This window comes from Salmo trutta, chromosome 8 (assembly GCF_901001165.1).
Source record: "Salmo trutta chromosome 8, fSalTru1.1, whole genome shotgun sequence".
In the NCBI taxonomy this organism is placed as follows: Eukaryota; Metazoa; Chordata; class Actinopteri; order Salmoniformes; family Salmonidae; genus Salmo; species Salmo trutta.
Window position 1 is genome coordinate 50631319 of NC_042964.1, and position 21753 is coordinate 50653071.

General features: G+C 44.8%; 1 protein-coding gene across 9 annotated transcripts in view; it reads left to right on the forward strand.

Moving 5' to 3' along the window:
- Positions 1 to 21753, forward strand: part of LOC115199164 (neuron navigator 3) — a 389962-nt gene that overhangs the window by 343436 nt on the left and 24773 nt on the right. For 7 of the 9 annotated variants that reach the window (XM_029761788.1, XM_029761780.1, XM_029761781.1 and 4 more), the window contains 14 exons: positions 501 to 627; positions 1315 to 1600; positions 2418 to 3129; positions 4457 to 4897; positions 5678 to 5719; positions 8190 to 8347; positions 9454 to 9642; positions 10218 to 10270; positions 11831 to 11851; positions 12460 to 12483; positions 14085 to 14108; positions 14352 to 14429; positions 19864 to 19947; positions 21500 to 21611. In XM_029761788.1, coding sequence (XP_029617648.1) covers positions 501 to 627; positions 1315 to 1600; positions 2418 to 3129; positions 4457 to 4897; positions 5678 to 5719; positions 8190 to 8347; positions 9454 to 9642; positions 10218 to 10270; positions 11831 to 11851; positions 12460 to 12483; positions 14085 to 14108; positions 14352 to 14429; positions 19864 to 19947; positions 21500 to 21611 — 2351 coding nt within the window. The remainder of the gene's footprint in view (positions 1 to 500; positions 628 to 1314; positions 1601 to 2417; positions 3130 to 4456; positions 4898 to 5677; positions 5720 to 8189; positions 8348 to 9453; positions 9643 to 10217; positions 10271 to 11830; positions 11852 to 12459; positions 12484 to 14084; positions 14109 to 14351; positions 14430 to 19863; positions 19948 to 21499; positions 21612 to 21753) is intronic. The other 2 variants (XM_029761784.1, XM_029761785.1) reach the window with 2 other exon arrangements.

Below are 21753 nucleotides of genomic sequence, written 5' to 3' on the forward strand. Positions count from 1 at the left end.
GGGAGGAGGTGATTGGAAATTGAGCGAATCCCCACCCACGACAGAGATTGCTTGTTTCCGGCATATCTCCTGGCTCCCTGGGGACTGGGTAGGTTTCATTAAGGCAGCGTGATAGGAAGCCAGATGCAGGTACAATGCATAGTGCACCTCGGGGTGAAGTTTCTCCTAGGTACAGATCTAGGATCACCTTCCCCTCCACCAATCACTAGGTTAACCATTAGTCAGGGAAATGCAAAACTGACTCAAGATCAGTGTCTAGGGGCAACTTCACCCTACACAGAGTGCATTACCTGCAGGTTGGAAAGGGTTTCTCTTTTACACGGTGCAGAGATGCACGTTTCTAAGTTTACCTGAAGGGTTACTGGAAGGGTGAAGGAGAGGATTGTTGGTATTTGTGGAGGGATGACAAAATGGAATGAAAGATTGATATGGTGGGAAGATGGATGGCTTCTGTCTTTATCACTCATCTCTGACACCCCATCTCTCTCTCTCTCTGGTAGTTGGGATGACAGCAGTTCGGTCAGCAGCGGTCTCAGTGACACTGTAGATAACATCAGCACAGACGATCTGAACACGCCCACCTACCCCGCTGTCACATCGTCACCACGCAAGAACAAGGCAGCCCAGGTACAGTACACCATGGAGTGTAAATGAAGGAAGTAGGCTTGTCTGAGCCAGAACGACCCATAGAGCCTATCTCTTGTTTATTCTCTTATAAATTAACAAGAATAGAGCATATCCATGCTACCAGACATTGAACTAACTGTGAGTAATGATACTGAAGCATCACTGTCTTTGCACTTGCTTCAATTAAAACAGGGACATGTCTGTCATACTTTTTGAGTATGTGTAACAATGAGGTATATCACTGTAGTGTGGAAATGAAGCTATTTACTTTGTTTTCCTTGGCTTTCAAGAGAGAAAGTCAAGGAAATGTACAGCGGAAACCACTCCTTGTGCAGTGTTCAGGGAGCATGGTAAAAATAGCCAAGTATGTGTGCCTTGTGGAAACCTCAACAGATTGATCTCTTAAGAGACTGTTGGTGTGGTTAGTGAGGGAGGGTTCACCATCTGTCAGGTGGCTTACTCATACTGTATTGTGTGTGTGTGTGTGTGTGTGGTTTTGTTTTACTATACTTGTGGGGACCAGAAGTCCTCATAAGGATTGTAAAACAAGGGAAAAGCCTGTTTTAGTGTTAGGGGTTAAGTTTAGGGTTATAATTAGGGGTTAGGGAAAATAGGATTTTGAATGGGAATAAATGTTTTGGTCACCACAAGGATAGTAAAATAAAGGTGTGTGGTTTACTGTCCCAGGCGGATACACACCAGCATGTGGAGCAGGAGGTCAGCAGCAGCTGGGCCGGAGCTGAAGATCTGAAGAAGGTGGACGAGGAGCTGGATGTCAGCATGGAGCCCGGCTCAAAGTGGAAGCCTTCCTCCTCCTCTGCCTCCTCGCCAGCGGGGCAGTGCGGCGAGGATCCCGGGCAGAAGACGGGCCTTCCCATGTCCCAGACTGGCTCCTGGAGGAGGGGTATGACTGCCCAGGTGGGCATCACACCCCCCCGGACCAAAGGCACCAGCGCCACCCTCAAAACCCCTGGTAGGACTTGCCCTCCTTCTTCGACCTACTTCAGACCTTGCTTATTTCTTTCTACCATGGCCCTGTTGGAATACTGTAGAAATAACTTCCTTCCTTACTTGTTGTCTTGAGGTGAGCACAGATCTACAGTTTAAGTGATTGTATCGGTGTATGCAAGGTTACCGCCGTATTACGTTCACCAATTCAGATCTGTGAATACTTCAAGGAAGGTAGGAAGGATGTATTTCTGACCTATTTGAACAGGGCCCATGTTTAATTGAGGATGGATGGTGCTGTAGATTATTCTCTGACTGGTCATTCATTCAATTAAACTGCCTGTCTGGTTGATATTAGAACCAGGAAATGTCCATCCTAGCTTCATTTATAACTGAATTTCATTTGTTGATGTGTTCCAGTTTGACACTGATTAGATAACAGGGTCAAATATTTCAGCCAATCAGATTATTCATTAGGAAACCAGTGTCGTTGCCCTTTGAGGCCCTCGGTAATGTTTGCCGTTTCTTCGTTCTACTTTATCTTTTTCTCCATCGTGTTTTGGTTTTCTCAGCAAGTCTCCTCATGTTTGGATTAGTATAGCTTTCTATTTTAGCTGAGCTTTGTGAAAAGAGTTGTAAAATGTTAGCGAAGTATAAAGTCATTTGGCACACCTGCCCTGTAGCCCTACAGGTGATGATGAAGATGAGTCCCGTTATTTACCAATAAGCTGCGAGGTCCGTCTCCCCTCTGCTCGATCCTAGCTAAATTATTCAGTACCCCAGCAGTTTGCAGAGGGGAAGGTGTTTGCCAGCTTGTTAATGACTGGCCTTTGTATCGACAGGTAAAACTGATGACGCCAAGGCCTCAGAGAAGTGCAAGGCCCCCGCCAAGACCGCTGGCATCCAGCGCTCGCCCTCCGACGCCGGCAAGAGCAGTGGCGACGAGGGCAAGAAACCCCCCTCGGGCATCGCCCGCCCCCCCACCACTGGGTCGTTCGGCTATAAAAAGATGGCCAGCCCCCCCTCTGGTGCCCTCATCACGTCCAGCGGTGCCACCCTGACCAGTGGCTCCGCCACCCTGGGGAAGGTGCCCAAGTCTTCGGCTATCGGCAAGGGGACAGGGATCAGCGGAGGCCGTAAGACCAGCCTGGACGGCTCCCAGCCCCAGGACGATGGGGTGCTGATGGGCTGCGGAGGCTCCAAGGTGCCCCTCCAGTACCGCTCTCTGCCCCGGCCGGCCAAGTCCTCCAGCGGGGGGGTGGTGGGGCGCAGCGGCCACCGCTCCAGTTCCAGCAGCATTGATTCCAACGTCAGCGGCAAGTCGGCCGGAGGAGGGGGCGCCAAGCGAAGGGACGCTGGGAAGGTGGGCTCGGGGCGCTCAAGCCCCATCCCCATCACCATCAACCAGACGGACAAGGAGAAAGTGGCCGTGTCGGACCAGGACCCAGCAGGTTTATCCACTTCCCCCAAGTCCAGCCCCACCTCCACGGGCCAGTCTGGCCTCAGGCAACCAGGGTCCAAGTACCCGGACATCGCCTCGCCTACCTTCCGCAGGTCAGTCAACACTGCTCACTTGGTTTCCCCTGCAATCATAAAAGAGCTTGGTAGCCTAGCCAAGCAGCTGCCATTTTTCATCTCTATTATAAAGGTGGAGGGTAGCTTGTTGTTCCCTAGGCCCTCTCATCGACTGCGTGCTCGAGGCCACCACAGAATAATGAAGTGTTGTTTGTGAGGTACAATGTTGTTTCTCAGCTCCAAGATGCTACTGATAGATAGAGGTGTTCATTGGTGCTGTCAGAATTACAGGTAGAGGATCACTTCTTCTCTGAAGTGATGCAGAATTAGCATTCCAAAGTCTCATATATATATATAATTATTATTATTATTATTATTATTATTATAATAATTATACTTAAAAAATTTTTTTTAGGTAATAAGAACTATAAAATGAACATCAGACACTAAATCATAACCCAGCACAGAAACATTGGTCTGAGTTTGTTCGTTGGGCTTTAGAGTCGGGGAGGCAGAGGTTGCCCCCTGCTGTTCGGTAGAGGTCATCACAGAAACTGATGGCATTTCTCTCAAGATGAACGGTAGATGATTTGCCATTCAGGTCAGGCTAAACTGATTAACTGACAGTGAGAAAGCTATTCTGTTCGCGAACCCCTGTCTCATTAGTTAGGTGCGCTCACAAGGCGTGTTCTGACACGGTTGCGCCATCCGACCTGTCGAGGCCAGAGTTCATTTTTGATTTGTGCGTATACCCCTTAGAAAAAGGCACCTATTAATTGGGAGCCTGTTTGATGGCAGCCCCACGTCAGACACGACAGGAAGGACCTGTGAACAACATATGTGTTGCTGAGTGACCAGATTGGCTGATTACATGCATGGAATGGAAATGGGGCAATGCTATGACCACAGCTGCCTGAACCACAGGTGTCTGAACCACAGCTGTCTGAATTAAAATCACTGGGAGCTCCGGCGTCTCAACTGTCACCCTATTCCCATAGGGCTCTGGTCCAAAGTAGTGTACTAAGTAGTGAACTATATAGAATAGGGTGCCATTTGGGATGCACACACAGTCTAACAGAGGCAGTAGGGAAGGTGTACTTCTTCATAGTGTCTATGAAGAAGAATATGGTAGGCTTATGAGATATTTGCTAGAGGTGATGAAGAAGGGGGAGGGGCAGTGTTGAGCGCTATTCCAACTTTTCCCAAGCTCCTATTTCCTTGGTGTCATCAAATAAATGTAATACTGTTCTATATCAAACAACCTTGTTCTGAACCTAGAGACTGAGTTTGATCAGTCTATGAGGGGATCCTGATTGCCATAGATAGTCTGTGAGTGAATGGAACCATCTCTTTCTCTCTCTCCCAGGTTGTTTGGCACCAAAGCCAGCAGCAAGGCCAGTACCCCAGGCACACCCGACTCAGGCAAGTGCCCCTCTGCGTTGGGCAGCCCTCATGGCACATTGGCGCGCCAGGCCAGCCTGGACTCTCCCTCCTCGGGTACGGGGAGCCTGGGCAGCGCGGGCGGGCAGAGCGGGGCTAGCAGCCCACTTTATGGCAAGGCCCCTGACCTGGGCACTGATTCGCCTGCCTCCAGCCCGGCGTCAGGCCTCTCGCTGCCCTCCAACGCCCGTCCCTGGCCCACCAACCTCAGTAGCTCCTCGGCATGCTCTGGCAGTAAGGACACACTGAGCTGCCAGAGCATGACCAGTCTGCACACCAGCTCCGAGTCCATCGACCTGCTGCTGGGGCACCACCACGGCCCCAAAGTCACCCGCACGGCCAGCGTCAAGTCCACGCTTTCTGAGGGGTGAGTCCCAATGTGGAACAACGTAACTCCATTAGGTTCCTGTGGGTAGTTTGTTTCAGACCAGCGGGTGTAACATGTACATCAGTGGTGGCTGATGGGAAAAGATATTGTAATGGTTGGTATGAAGGGAATGATATCAAACACAACAAACACAGGGAAGCTACGTGTTTCACTCCGTTCCATGTATTCCATTCCAGCCATTACAATGAGCCCGTCCTCCTATATCGTATCACACCAGCCATCTCTGACACACAGCCATCAATGTACAGACACTTTGAAAATGGACTTGTAGACTGTATATATGGAATACAACGTCATGCTCATCTTGTCCTTTCAGTATAGCTCAATGTTGTCATAGCGGTTTGTAATATTTCCTTCATTCACAGATTGTTGTCTAAATTGAGAGTATCAAACTAACCCAAATGTTCGGTTTAATGTGAGCTTTCCGTATGTCTGTTTCTTGGGTAACATTGCCCATTGTAGTGATTGTCCTTTAGCTTTCGCACTTTAGAAAATATGTGTGTTCTATCTAGCAATAGATGTGAATTGAATCCATGGCATCATGATCTTTTACATGTAGGATCTTAATTTGACCAGTTTCTCACAGCAGGAAAATAATTATCCAGCAAAGTGGAAATTACAGACTTTAGAAGCCTTTTTAAACCTCAAATACAGTACACTGCAAGGTTGCATTTCCTGCTTTGCAACAACAGGGTGATCAAATTAAGACCCTACACCTGTAGGTAATTCTAATGTTTTTCGTTCTCTGTGTCTTAACAGCATGCCTCTTGACAGAAACACACTCCCCAAAAAGGGACTGAGGTAACTCATCACTCATGCGTTGTCCTTTTGGTGTTTCCTTGATTTGTCTTTTCATTCATTCTCACAAGTTATTCATACACGTCTTTCTAACTGACAAAATCACATGTTGTGTCTAATGTCATGTTGGTGTAGGAAAGCAGTGTTACATAATGACGTTAGTATTTTGCTTGACATTTGTCTCAGGAGATTTAGCCGATGAGGGTTTGGCACATTGAAAATATTAATGGGAGTGACAATTTAGTTTCACCTCATAAAAGGCTTCAATTGCTGTACAAATCCTGTTGAAGAATTATCTTCTAGAGGTAGACTATTAGTAACTGTTGTTCCTCTGGGCACTCCACAGTTCCTCACAGATTACAGGTGCCTGAAGTCAATGATCCCATGTAGTCTAGTGGATTCTGAATAGCTATATCCAGGCTCTTTTTGTACTTTTTTTTCCTCCTCGTTGACTGTAGGGCAAGGCAGGGCATCCATTTTAAATCAAGTTTCCACTACTCCTGTCCTATCTAATGACTGAAATCGTGTCCAGACCCTCAACACTAGCAAGTGTGGCACCCTATTGGCACCCTATTCCCTATATATAGTGCCCTACTTTTGATCTGGGTCCATAGGGCTCTGCTCAAAAGAAGTGCACTATGGAATATGGTTCCATTTGGGATTCAGCCCCTATCACACCACCATGAAACAAAAGGCTTTTTCTACCCAATTACTCTGTCTGCAAAAAGCACTGCAACAAATGGCTTTTTCTACCCAATTACTCTGCAAAAAGCACTGCAACAATTGGCTTTTTCTGCCCAATTACTGTCTGCAAAAAGTACTGCACCAAAATACTTTTTCTACCCAATTACTCTGTCTGCAAAAAGCAATGCAACAAATGGCTTTTTCTACCCAATTACTGTCTGCAAAAAGTACTGCAACAAATGGCTTTTTCTACCCATTTACTCTGTCTGCAAAAAGCAATGCAAGAAATGGCTTTTTCTACCCAATTACTCTGCATAAAGCACTGCAACAATTGGCTTTTTCTACCCAATTACTCTGTCTGCAAAAAGTACTGCAACAATTGGCTTTTTCTACCCAATTACTCTGTCTGCAAAAAGCAATGCAACAAATGGCTTTTTCTACCCAATTACTGTCTGCAAAAAGCACTGCAACAAATGGCTTTTTCTACCCATTTACTCTGTCTGCAAAAAGCAATGCAACAAATCCAGGCTCCTACCCAGGGTTTGATATTTGTCTTTATTAGACTGCAGTAGAGAGTGAATCTCTACGTTGAGTAGGAGTCCTGCAACCTTTTAGAATTCACTGCATGTAATGCTAAGAGGATGTTTAACAACACAGAAAGAACACGTATTTCCTTTTAACTGTACTTTCACAGCAGGCGTGGAGGCATTTTCCCTTTAGAAGTTTATTTCTATTGATCTCAGAAGCCACTCAGTAGATTAGGAGTGAGTTGTATTTCTTGTCCCTGCCTTTTTTTCGAGCCCAGAGGGATTCAAAGCAACAAACTACCTTTTTTCAAGCCAGATAATAGTTAAATGACCATGATATTCATGTGTCCAATGCTCAGTTTTAAATGCAAATTAAGCAGACTTCAAAACATACTCTGATTGAAGCGTTCTCTCCTCTGAACTCCAAGTGGAATTCAAAATCAATGGACAATTATGTGCAAAATAGACAATTTGATTTGAAGTTGAACATGCAGACATCTGCACATGATATATCATTCAATACCTTTTACTGTCATTAGATGTCAATCAGTGTACCTTTCTTCGTCTGAAAGAATTCAGAGTGGTATTTAGAATGAAAGACAGTCTGTTATGAGTTTCAGTGTTGAAAGGATGAGCTTGAACTCAATTATCTTCCTTTAAGGATTAAACATGGCTGCCTACCAATCATTTAGATAACTCTTCCCCCCGCTAGGAACCGCTAGAGATGAGGAGAGTAAAGACTGTCAGTGTCTTTGACCGAGTGTAAAGCGAGTGTCTTTGATCATGTGTGAGTGTGTGAATGCTTGCACATCGGTGGGATGGGTGGCCGTGCCTGTGTGTGGGTGGATGTGTGTGTGTCTGTGTCCACAGTGCGTAACTTGAGCCGGAACACACCAGAACTCTTCCACCTCCCTCCAACGTTAGACTGCTTGAGGTCCAGCACCTCTTTTAGAATATCGACTTAATTATATTGTGGCGTTTTGGCACCTATATATGAACAGAGTACCGGCACTTATAAATAAACAGAGTCCCGGCACCTATATATGAACAGAGTACCGGCACTTATATATAAACAGAGTGCCGGCACCTATTTTAGTTAAAGTCAAGCACTGTGTGTACGTACATAACTGTGCATGAGTTAGTGAATATATTTGTCACCACACTCCAGTCATGTGTTATGTAGATAATGCAGTTGCATGGTTCAATAGACGCCATGTTGAATCAGTGGTGCCACTAGTTGACGTGTACCCTGTCCTCTCTAGGTACCCTCCCTCATCCAGACAGACGTCCCATGAGGAGGGGAAGGAGTGGCTGCGCTCTCACTCCACTGGAGGGTTACAGGACACTGGGAGTCAGTCCCCTCTCTCCCCCCCTGGAGTTGCATGCACAAGCACCGGCAAATACCACTACTCCAACCTGCGTAAGCCCTACTTCAAATACCACTACTCCAACCTGCATAAGCACTACTCCAAATACCACCTTCCAAATATCACTACTCCAACCTGCATAAGCACTACTCCAAATACCACTACTCCAAATACCACTACTCCAAATGCCACTACTCCAATACTCCAAATACCACTACCCCAACCTGCGTAAGCACTACTCCAAATACCACTACTCCAAATGCCACTACTCCAATACTCCAATACTCCAAATACCACTACTCCAACCTGCATAAGCACTACTCCAAATACCACTACTCCAATAGCCACCACTCCAATACTCCAAATACCACTACTCCAACCTGCATAAGCCCTACTTCAAATGCCACTACTCCAAATACCACTACTCCAACCTGCGTAAGCACTACTCCAAATGCCACTACTCCAAATGCCACTACTTCAAATACCACTACTCCAACCTGCGTAAGCCCTACTTCAAATGCCATGACTCCAACCTGCATAAGCCGTACTACTCCAAACTGTGTAAGCCCTACTCCAAATACCACTACTCCAGCCTGCGTAAGCCCTACTCCAAATACCACTACTCCAAATACCACTACTCCAAATTGCGTAAGCACTACTCCAAATACCACTACTCTAAATACCACTACTCCCTACTCCAAATACCACTACTCCAAATACCACTACTCCAACCTGCGTAAGCCCTACTTCAAATACCACTACTCCAACCTGCGTAAGCCCTACTTCAAATACCACTACTCCAACCTGCGTAAGCACTACTCCATATACTACTACTCCAAATATTACTACTCCAAATACCACTACTTCAACCTGCGTAAGCACTACTCCAAATACCACTACTCCAAATACCACTACTCCAACCTGCGTAAGCACTACTCCATATACTACTACTCCAAATATCACTACTCCAAATACCACTACTTCAACCTGCGTAAGCCCTACTCCAAATACCACTACTCCAAATACCACTACTCCAATCTGCGTAAGCCCTACTCCAAATACCACTACTCCAAATACCACTACTCCAACCTGCGTAAGCACTACTCCAAATACCACTACTCCAACCTGTTTGTGCATGTGTGTGTGTTTTCTCCCCCAGTGAGCCCCACCAACCTGTCACCCTACAACCTGCCAGGACCCAGCAGTATGAGTCGCTCCAACAGCATCCCTGCCCAGGACTCTTTTGACCTGTATGGAGAAGCCCACCTGGGGGGCAGCGCCACCTCTCTGGAGGACAGACCCCGAGGTATGAGCCGTTCTGGCTCCTTCAGGGACAGCACCGACGAAGGTAGGCCCAGACTGTGGTCCTGTGTGGTTCAGTTGGTAGAGCAGGGTGCTAGCAACGCCCGGATCGCGGGTTTCCGATTCCCGCTGCTGCCACCCATACAAAAATGTATGCAAGTACTACTTTGGATTAAAAGGGACTTACAAGTAGTCTGCTTGATGGCATATACTATATATATATATTATTAACTTGTCTGTGGGACGCTGCTAAGACCAAGAAGAAGTGATAGTCAGGGTGGAGCTCTCAGACTGAAGCTCAAAATGCCCCAGACTAGGAACCCGGCTTTTATCTGCTTCCCTTTTTAAAGACAAGTTTGGTGTTTCAGTTAACATTTTGGTAACGTGACAGTGCCACTTGAAAGTAATGTTACTAGTCAAAGACTAGGCCTTTTGAATTATTCAAACGAGTACTTCATTAGTACACAGCCACACACATACCATTAGAATGGTACTTTTACATGCAGATGAGATGGTGCTATTTACAGGACCACAGGTTATGTTCTCTTAATCCCTCACTCGCTCTCGCTCTCATGCTCTCTCGCTCTCTCACTCTCTCTCGCTCTATCTGTCTCTCTCTAGTCCATGGATCCTCACTGTCGCTGGTCTCCAGCACCTCATCCCTGTACTCTGCGGTAAGTTGCATTGTTTTCTCCAAACACACAAACAAACATTTAGACAATCATGCTTATGGCAGCCATGGGTGCTGTGTGTGATCCCGGTTAATTGGTGTCATTAGCCTAGAATTATTTTAGGAGACAATATGTAATACATTTTTCAGCAAACGACAGCCATGCCACTTTTTTTGCTATAAGGCTGGAGAAATGTAACCACTCTCAAATTCAAAGATTGTGTTATGGATGCAAGGACAGAGTCCATGAAATCAGAGTAATATTTTGAAACATATTTGGGGTTATGATGGGGAAGAACAGTTGTACTTTATAAGTTACATTCTTCAATAATAGATCGGTGTACGAATGGCTTTATAAACTGGGTGGTTTAAGCCCTGAATGCTGATTGGCTGACAGCCGTGGTATATCATACCGTATACCACGGGTATGACAAAACATTTATTTTTACTGCTCTAATTATGTTGGAAACCAGTTTATAATAGCAATAAGACACCTCGGGGGTTTGTGGTATATTGCCAATATACCACGGCTAAGGGCTGTGTCCAGGCACTCTGCATTGCGTCTTGATATGAACAGTCCTTAGCCGTGGTATATTGGCCATATACCACACCTCCTCGGACCTTAATACTTAAATATATCATACATTTTTATATTTTAGCAGTGCATCCAAGGTGATTTAGGCAAATTCAAGCTTGGTGAAGGTGTGGATTTTTTGGGGGCAACAGGCAACACTCCAGCTGCAATCAAACTCAATGAGAAGACAGATCAGTTGAGGAAGATAATCAATTACTGGCGCTCTCCACCTCTTTCCTCCCCAGCAGAAAGTTCTAGAAAGGCCTCGAGACGAGTTTAGACTTTCACTGATTTCAGAGACTTGTTCTGAAAGTATTCCTATGGGGCAGAAAGACAGCATGCTGTTATTGTTTATTCTTCATTTCATTGTGTTGATGTTTGGTTGTGTTCATATTTTAATATTTTAATTGTAATTTCATGTTTATTTGTTTCCATTACAATAATAGTTATGTCAGTTATGATTTGAATTTCATCATACTTTTCTGTTTGCTATTTTATCATTTCTTCTCATCTTTGGTATTATCTAGTCATCAGTTTTGTTTAATCTCATCTGTTATCACTCAACACCTGGGGCGTGTTCAGTAGGCAGAAAACGTTGTGAAACGGGGAGGTACTATTTCAGCCTGTCCTATGAGAAACATTTGTTTTCGTTTTCCGTTGCAAAGCGTTTTGCTGCGATGCGCCCTAATGAGCACGACCCTGATAAACACGACTGACAAAGAGCAATTTTATTAAAATCTCCTACGAAGAACACTATGATAAAAGTATCATGACACATTTTCCCAAAGTCATTACAACACCAATCATTCAGCCCAACAATATAAAGATAGACAAAACAAATAGATGTCAATCAAAAGGCCATAGATGATAACCAATGAGAATGCTTGGCTTACACAAAAGTTTGGCACCCTGTTTTCAGGGCAGTGCAAAGTGTTGGGTTGCCATGGTTTCCCATTGCAGCAGCTTGAACCCACGTTTTCTTACTTCCAGGTTCTTTCCTTTCTGGCCAAGGTAAAGACTATGATGCTGTCAGCTAGGATCTCTCCACACCACACAGACAACGTGTTTGTATGCCCACCACATGCTCTGATGCTGGTTGAATGTGGCAGATGTTCACACAGGTTTTTGGTTGGTGTGAAAAAAAACAACCAATGTTACTTGTGTGCAATGTTACCAGTGTGTATATATTGCAATACATACATACAATGAATTATGTTAATTGTCCCTGCCACATCGATTACATATGACTTGATTGGCCAAAATCAAACGTTGTGTAAGTTCTTAGTACAGTCAGACCTGACTTGAAATGACACCACAGTCAACGATTTCCCAACACACGCAATAACATCTGCTAAATATGTGTATGTGACCAATAACATTTGATTTGATTTAATTTGATGCATTAAGAGCTGCCTTAGCATTTGCTTTCACTTCCGGGCGTCATCTATGGCCTTTTGGCTCCTGCATCATACTCCATCAAAAGCTCAACCCCAATGATCTACTCATTATGACAATGGGCATTCATTGCATCCATAAAGAAGCTGTCAGAAGTGAATCATTGTTCATACAACGTGGCTTATTCCTGCACATCTTAACGACATGTCTTCTCTCCCAAACAGACAGAGGAAAAGGCACATTCTGAGGTAAGAGGCTTGGCTTGGTGAGGGACGAAATGTCTCCTGTCTGTCTGGTCTGTCTGTCTGTCTGGTCTATCTAATCTCTGTCTGGTCGTCTGATCTGTTTGGTCGTCTGATCTGTCTGTCTGGTCTGTCTGTTTGTCTCTCTGGTCGGTCTGTCTGTCTGTCTGGTCAGTCTTGTCAGTCTGGTCGGTCGGTCGGTCGGTCCGTCAGGTACGTCTCTCTGTTTGTCTGTCTGGTCTGGTCTGGTCTGTCTGTCTATCTGGTCTGGTCTGTCTGGTCTGGTCTGGTTTTGTCTGTCTGTATCTCTGGTCTATCTGGTCTGTCTGGTCAGTCTCTCTGTTTGTCTCTCTAGTCTGTCTCTCTGGTCTGTCTGGTCTGTCAGTCTCTCTGGTCTGTCTGGTCAGTCTCTCTGTTTGTCTCTCTAGTCTGTCTCTCTGGTCTGTCTGGTAAGTCTCTCTGTTTGTCTCTCTAGTCTGTCTCTCTGGTCTGGTCTGTCTGGTCTGGTCTCTCTGGTCTGTCTGGTCTGTCAGTCTCTCTGTTTGTCTGTCTGGTCTGGTCTGTCTGGTCTGTCTGTCTGTCTCTCTGGTCTGTCTGGTTTGTCAGTCTCTCTGTTTGTCTCTCTAGTCTGTCTCTCTGGTCTGTCTGGTCTGTCAGTCTCTCTGTTTGTCTGCCTGGTCTGGTCTGGTCTGTCTGGTTTGGTCTGTCTGTCTCTCTGGTCTATCTGGTCTGTCTGGTCAGTCGTTCTGTTTGTCTCTCTAGTCTGTCTCTCTGGTCTGTCTGGTCTGTCAGTCTTTCTGTTTGTCTGTCTGGTCTGTCTGTCTCTCTGTTTGTCTGTCTGTCTGGTCTGGTCTGGTCAGATCTCCATAATGAAAGATAACAATCAAAGCACGAGCAGTGATGTATGTATCCACTTCGTCCAAAATCAGATTCTGGTCTATTAGTGGCGGACCTGAGCATAAAACTTGTGTATATAACCTTGGACTTGGTGTCCAAGTCAAATCTCTTTGACCCTATGGTGCATTGCTTGTCATTGGCCATTCTTTTAAACAACCAGGCATTTGAATATAACCAAACAGCACTTTGACATGAGCTTTACCACACGTCATACTGACAGTCATGGACAAACATCATTAATACACCCTACTCTTTATCCTTCTCAGTGGTTTCACTTCACACCCTATTCAGTTATCACTGGCTTTTCTTTCATTACAATGACTTTCTGTTTCTGTTTGCACCCTACATTAACACGTTAGTTAAAGCCCACAGGTATAATGCTTTATTACTTGTTAGAACCATGGTTGAGTCTTTTTAAAATGCATTATACCAGTCAGGTTTAAAGAAAGTGTTACCAAAGTGACAACTACCCTAATGTGTTTAGATGCTTGTGCACTTTTTCCCCTTTTATTGGCTAATTTGTCCATGACTGTACTGTTGTTTATGTGTGAGAGATTGCCTTTTCCCTTATTGGCTAATGGCTTAAACTGCTAACCGTGAGGAAACATGCTGCTTTGTCATCATCATAACAGATATCTCTCTCACCATATCTTCTGTTTGGACTAAGCATGCATCATAGAGTTAATTGTATTCTTCTCTTTTCAATCAAGGGTCAAACAGGCCAAAATACCACGGTAATCCCCCACTTACCTTCACACTTACATTCACCCCATTGTTTTATACTGTGGCAATGAGACAGACTTTACATGTTTTCAAATGGATGTTTACTAGGCAGATGGTACACCAAATTTGGATTTGCTTTTAAAGGGATGGAATCGGAAGATAGGCATGCTCTGTTGTATTTTCAATCAGTCCTGTTTTTTTTAGGAGAGATGTGATCGTCATGGTAATCTGTTATTTTTTCCCCACCCAAACAGCAAATCAGGAAGCTGCGACGAGAGTTGGACGCCTCTCAGGAAAAGGTCGCGACCCTCACATCTCAGCTGTCTGCCAATGTAAGTGCCTCTTACTTCAACAAACACTGAGCAGTCAAAACGTCTGCCCCGTGGTTCATTTGCATCCTAGCCTGTCAGAGAGGTTCGGGGGAAACTCTGCCTTTGCCAAACCCTTGAATGTAAATCAGTCTAGACACCCACTAATTCCCTTTCTCTCTCTGACTCAAAGGTTTCTTAAGCTTCTGATGAAATGTTTTGAAGTCTGGGTTGTTTTTTTCGAACACGGCTCGACTATGCGGCTTGTTTACCGGGAATTGTCCTGCGAAGCGAGCCTCATCCAGTGGGGCAGCAATATAGAGCGGCCTAGCAAGAACATGCAGATTCAACAAAACAGAGATGGGGGAGGAAGAGGGGGCTTGTGAGCCCAGTTTGGAGGGAGGAAGTCTATTATACAGAGTGAGAGAGAACCCTGAGAACCCAAAGCCTGTCAGGTCTCTGTGGAGAGATGGGCGCTCCTGTCTCTCTCTGTGCTGGGCCCTGCGTGAAGCGTCTGATCAAGTGCGAGGCTGACAGGGTCTTCACCAGGGTCTCTGACTTTGATCGAGGAGTTATACATCTCCAGGCACTAAGGCACCACACTGCCAAGAAACTTCCAACTAGCTTTTGTGTTCACTGTGTGACTCATACAGACCCCAGATGTCTTTGTAGAAAAGTTGCATTGTTTAATTTATGAGAAAGCTTTTTTTAGATGCCTTTGTGTATATATACTGAACAGAAATATAAATGCATCGGTGTTGGTCCCATGTTTCATGAGCTGAAATAAAAGATCCCAGACATTTTCCACATGCACAAATAGCTTATTTCTCTCGAATTTAGTGCACACATCTGTTTAAATCCCCATTAGGGGGCACTTTTCCTTTGCCAAGATAATCCATCCACCTGACAGGTGTGGCATATCAAGAAGTTGATTAAACAGCATAATCATTACACAGGTGCACCTTGTGCTGGAGACAATAAAAGGCCACTCTAAAATGAGCAGTTTTGTCACACAACTCAATGCCACATATACTACCGTTCAGAATTTGGGGTCACTTAGAAATGTCCTTGTTTTTGAAAGAAAAGCACATTTTTCGTCCATTAAAATAACATAAAATTGATCAGAAATACAGTGTAGACATTGTTAATGTTGTAAATGACTATTGTAGCTGGAAACTGACTATTTTTTTAATGGAATATCTACGTAGGTGTACAGAGGCCCATTATCAGCAACCATCACTCCTGTGTTCCAATGGCACATTGTGTTAGCTAATCCAAGTTTATCATTTTAAAAGGCTAATTGATCATTAGAAAACCCTTTTGCAATTATGTTAGCACAGCTGAAAACCTTTTGAGCCTTTTAAAATGATAAACTTGGATTAGCTAACACAACATGCCATTGGAACACAGGAGTGATGGTTGCTGATAATGGGCCTCCGTACACCTATGTAGCTATTCCATAAAAAATCTGCCGTTTCCAGCTACAATAGTCATTTACAACCTTAACAATGTCTACACTGTATTTCTAATCAATTTGATGTTACTTTAATGGACAAAAAATATGCTTTTCTTTCAAAAACAGAGACATTTCTAAGTTACACTACCTTTCAAAAGTTTGGGGTATGTCTCAAGTTTTGAGGGAGCGTGCAATTGGCATGTTGACTGTAGGAATATCCACCAGAGCTGTTGCCAGAGAATTGAACGTTCATTTATCTACAATACTGTCACGTCCTGACCATAGTAAGTTGTTATTTTCTATGGTAGAGTAGGTCAGGGCGTGACAGGGGGTGTTTGTCTATGTTTTGTATTTCTATGTTCAGTTTCTAGTTTTGTATTTCTATGTTGGTTTTGTTTGGTATGATCTCCTAGAGGCAGCCAGTTGTCATTGTCTCTAATTGGAGGTCGTATTTAAGTTGATGTTTGTCCCACCTGTTTTTGTGGGTGATTAATTTTTGAGTAGTGTTTTTTCTCTCTGCGTCACGGTTTGTTGTTTTTGTGTATTCAAGTATTTAGTGTATTGCATTTAGTTTCACTGTAAATAAAATATGTGGAACTACGAACACGCTGCATTTTGGTCCGATCCTTTGAACAGCCGTGACAGATATATTGCCTCCAACGTCGTTTTAGAGAATTTGGCAGCACGTCCAACCAGCCTCACAACCGCAGACTACGTGTAACATCGCCAGCCCAGGAACTCCACATCTGGCTTATTCACCTGCGGAATTGTCTGAAACCAGCCACCCGGACATCTAATGAAACTGAGGAGTATTTCTGTCTGCAATAAAGCCCTTTTGTGGGGTAAAACTCATTCTGATTGGCTGGGCCTGGTTCCCCAGTGGGTTGGCCTATGCCCACCCATGCCAAGAGTGTACAAAGCTGTCATCAAGGCAAAGGGTGGCTACTTTGAAGAATCTGGTTACTACATGATTCCATATGTGTTATTTCATAGTTTTGATGTCTTCACTATTATTCTACAATGTAGAATATAGTAAAAATAAAGAAAAGCCCTTGAATATATATATATATATATATATATATATATTACCTCATGCCTTTCCTGGGCTCCCAATCTGTTCCAGTAGTGGGTGTCATAGTCAAAATGTCTTCCCCGCTAGACCCATACACTCTCTCTGGTACCGGATGGTGTCTGGTACCGGATGGTGTCTGGTACCCAAGCTTCATGGCCCATGCTGTGCATTGGGACAACATTTCTCTCCCGGGACTCCAGTGGTTGAAACATGCACTGCAGCATTGATTAAGGCAGCGTTTTAGGTGCTGTAAGCTGATTTGTCTGGGAGAGATACTGCATCTTCAGCAGGTGCATGCTGTTTGTTTGCAGTCATGTTCTCTTGAATGGCTGATTAAATATAAATCCCACTAGAGCGAGGCACTGTTTTGTCATTGAACGAATGAGAAGAGCTGTGAGTGTGGTGTCTGCTGATTGACGTCATCGTAGATTGACCCTAATCACATTTCCATTTCAGTCATTTAGCAGACGCTCTTATCCAGAGCGACTTACAGTAGTGTGCATACATTTTCCGACTTGTCCCCTGTGGGAATCAAATTCGCAACCCTGGAGTTGCAAGCGCTGTGCTCCACCAGCTAAACTATATGGGACACTAATGTACTGTATGTAAGATGTTCATTTACTGTATCTGCTCACTGTCTTTGTAATATGTTAACATGGAAATGAATATTTTGACCTTTTTGGAATAAGGAATATTTTTAATAAAGGACTACTCGTTGTGTCACATTCAGCATGCTCCTAGCAGGTCAGTCTGGCCTGATTTGTAGCTAAAATGGCCGCCACATCAGGCAGACAGTTGTATGTGTGTAGTCACATATGGTTTGAGAAGCTCTCCCACGTCCATGTCAATCTATTTCATGTTTGTTTGGGTTTTCTTTGATTAGAACAAAGTCGAATGAGAAAAACCAGCATCCTGGAAAAAGGATTAAAAAGAACATGCGTTGTAGAAGCGTCTTGGTATTGTACTGTGAGGTTTTTATTTTCTCCTCAGAAGAGATTCCATTCCTTGCCTTGGCTGTCATTAAAGTGGGTTTAAGAGGTGGGTTTATATCTCTGCGCTCTACTTACCTACCTACCTTACCCTAATTCTCCTTCCTTCACCTTCCGTCACTCTCTGTTTCCTTTCCCTCTCTCACTCTTTTCCCTCTCTCACCCCTTTCTCTCCTCTCTAGATTGCCCTCCCTCTCCCTCTTATCCCCTCCCCTCTACCTCTTTTTGTGCCTTTCTCTTTGGGGATTTGGGAATTAGTATATCTAGCCGTCTGTGCTGGCTTGTTCTACAGCAGTCATGCTGCTGTGTGTGAGTGAGTGTGGATGGGTAGAGCAGAGAGGGCTCTGAGGATGGCGTCGACACTGAGCAGCAGCAGTAGTAGTAGGGGCAGCTCTCTGGCCGGTTCGCTGGTCTGGCCACCCCTCAACCACTACCCCGGCTCCCAGCAGAGGCCCCAGGGCAGGGGTCGCAAGGCCAAAGGCCAGCCGCGGGATGCGTGGGAAGCTTCACAGCCCTACCCACAGGGCGGACAAGTGGGCAGCAGTGGTGGGTGTATGTCACATGATGGAGGGGGCTGATGGGATTGGACGGATGACATTTTGCAAAGGTTATATGCAATTCAGCCAGAGAGGAGAGAAGAGGACCAATATGGTGGTGTTGGCTTATTGGTGTAGGACTGTGATTACTGTGTTGCTACTCCTCCGCCCTGCTGAGCTGAGATTTTCTTATCTGTGGGCACGCTGCCTGGCTCTGTGTGACTCACTGGTCCTGACAGGTGTCTGAGGCTCCATGCTGTGGAGGTGCGTGGGTGTGAGCTCACACTGTTCTGTCTGTTTCTCTCTCTGTCACACACATGCACACACACAATTACTATTCTTGTATTTTTTTTAGGTGAGGACTTATCACCCCCCCCACACACACACACACACACACACACACACACACACACACACACACACACACACACACACTATCCCTCATGGTGCTATCCTATTTTCATGGAGCTTTACTTCCATCAGGCTCAGTGCAGCAGATGGTGTCATGCTGCTAAACATTTGGCACCCTTCAGTTTGTCGCCGGTGTTTCTTCAGGTGAAAAAATAACTCAGGCACCGTTAAAGCAATGCTAAACCTTCCCTGACCTGTGTACAAGAAGATATGCCCACTTTTCACTTTGCTTTAGGTCTGGGTTAAGCTGTGTTTTTGTGCATGTTCAAATCACCAGTTGGCTGTGAAAATCAGTCCTAATCATGGATGTTGTTGTTGCTGCTGCTGTTGTCTTCAGAGAAAGTGAAGGTTCACAGCTTTCAGAAGAGCAGACGTGGTGTAGCTACCACTTCTTCTGTAGTACAAGTTCTGTGCGTCATGTCTTCTTTGGACCTCCTCATGTTAACTTCCAGTTCATAACCCACAAGTTATCACCCTGGACCAGAGGGGGAGTGGTTAGCATGCAGCAGGCTCAGCGTTGCCGTGGTAAAGTGCAAGCTGTAACTAGGGGGAATGTTCCTAGTGTTTTGGTTCAGATACAGAAATAAACATGATCGTCCAGCCAGTCAGTCAGCGCTGGTGGTTCAACAGAGGGATGACTTGACTCAGTCTATCAGAGCTGAGGGTCCCTTGGGAGAGTGATGACTCATGAGAAACACGAGGGAACATGAAGAGGGCGAGAGAAAAAATAGCCTACACCCTCAGGTCGCGTCGATTCTTCTTCTACATGTTTAAGTGGCTATCTAACGATGGATTTTCCACACTGTGTGTTTGTGGATCATCTTGAATCCACCTGGTTAGAGGTTGTTCCACCTACAGAGAATGGTATATTTATAGGACTTCAGGAAAATGTGACAGAAAATTAGCAAATTTAACGTTTTCTCTTTATGCCTACTTTAATGACCCATCCAGTGCTTTTGTTGTCTGTGTTGAACTCTGACCTCTGTGTTGGCAGGCTCACCTGGTGGCAGCCTTTGAGAAGAGCCTGGGGAACATGACCTGTCGCCTAACGAGCCTCACCATGACAGCTGAGCAAAAGGTACATTCCTTTTTCTGTTGCTGCGGCCCACCGCTTCCAGATATCTTCTCATGTATGAAGTCGCGGCTTTAGTCTTTCATTGTCTCTGAGAAGTCTGCCTGTCTGTGCATATCACTGTTAATCCATGGTCCTTTACACTTTACAATAACAGTAACTTATAGAAGCGTTATAGAGCATTCATAAGGTCTTCATAAGCACTACATAATGTACCCTAAATGATTTATAATCATCCTGTGTCGTGCCCGTGGCACATTTACCACGCTTTCTACAGCATGACATTTTCTTATGAATGATTTCTGTATAGACCTCTTGATGAAGGCTTCATTACGTTAGAAGCTATGTTAAAGGACAATTCCACCCAAAAAACTGTCTTTTGGTATTTGTTTCATTAGTCCATTGTCATATGATGCAAAACTCATGATGCGGGGATGATTTCTGTATTTTTAAAGTTAACTATCTTCACAACTTGATTGCTGACAAGCAAAACATTTTGGGACTATGTCAACAATGGACTAATGAAACAAATACCAAAAGATAGTTTTTGGGTGGTTTTCCTTTAAGTTTAGTGTGGGACCTTTTCCCCTTTTACTTTAAGATGAAACTTGTCACATATGTATCCCAATCCAGGACATTGGTTTTGCTCCATACTCTGCAGAGTTATTTCTTCAGGGGCGTGTACTGAATGATGCTATACTCATAGACAGATATCAGACCACATTAGAGATGACAGAAGTGTTTGTTATGGTTCGTAATTGGCAGCATTTGAGTGGGATTAGGGTCTGGGAGAAGAACCCAGATAGGGTAACGTCATCGAGCTCTAAAACCAGGATCAGTGAAAGAATGCTGCGTGTGTTGTAAATGTAAAGCCGTCCTTGTGATGAAACGGGAGCGTTTCCGCCTGTCCGCCTGTTCGTGGAAACCCTACTCATAACATTGACGAGCTGTGGCAGCCCTAATCCTGGATAAATTAAACGAGAGATTCTAGAGGGACGTCTTTGTTAAGCAAGCCGCCTGCGCCCTCCCAACTTTTAATTAAGACTGAAACCCTATCACGAGCCCACAGTGGTTTTGGGGGAATTGGAGCGCTGTTGCCTTATATCTAATCTTGTGGGTTTAATAGAGAGGAGCGGCACCGTGTAGGTTTTATCCAAGCAGGCGTGGCGGAGGGTAAAACTCTATTGCCAAACCTTATCTTCTTAAACCTGCTTATGGCCTATCTCTGTGTGCTTTTGAGGCAGGAATATTTGACTGAGTTATCGTACGACTGTCATTGAGTTTTGGATTGAGAATTGAGAGAATGGTGCCCCTGGCCGAAATGAAGGGTAGACCGTTAGAGATTTAGAGGCGGAAAACAAGATGTTTCTCTTTCAACAAGGTTAGTGAACAAAAAGGTCTATTCAAGATCCACCTAAAGCACATTTGTTATTTTTTTGGGACTCCAAATGGTGTTTCTGCAGTATATCTATAATCAAGCACATTGTGCAGGTTGGTATTGTCTGTGGGGTGGTGGTGCTGTGGAGGTTGATCTGTGGAGCTGCTTCTCTTCCCTCAGGAGTCAGAGCTGGCTGAGCTGAGAGAGACCATCGAGGCGCTGAAAGCCCAGAACACAGACGCCCAGACAGCCATCCAAGTGGCCCTCAACGGCCCCGACCACCTACACAAAGGTAGCGCCGCCAGAGGAGAACCCTCCATATGCGCTTTAGTGTGGGCAAGAACCGCACCTCTTCCTCTTGATCGACCCACACATTTCAAACTCTGTCCCTCTTTACTCATGAGAGCAGCCATACACCACTCTAGAATGTTCAG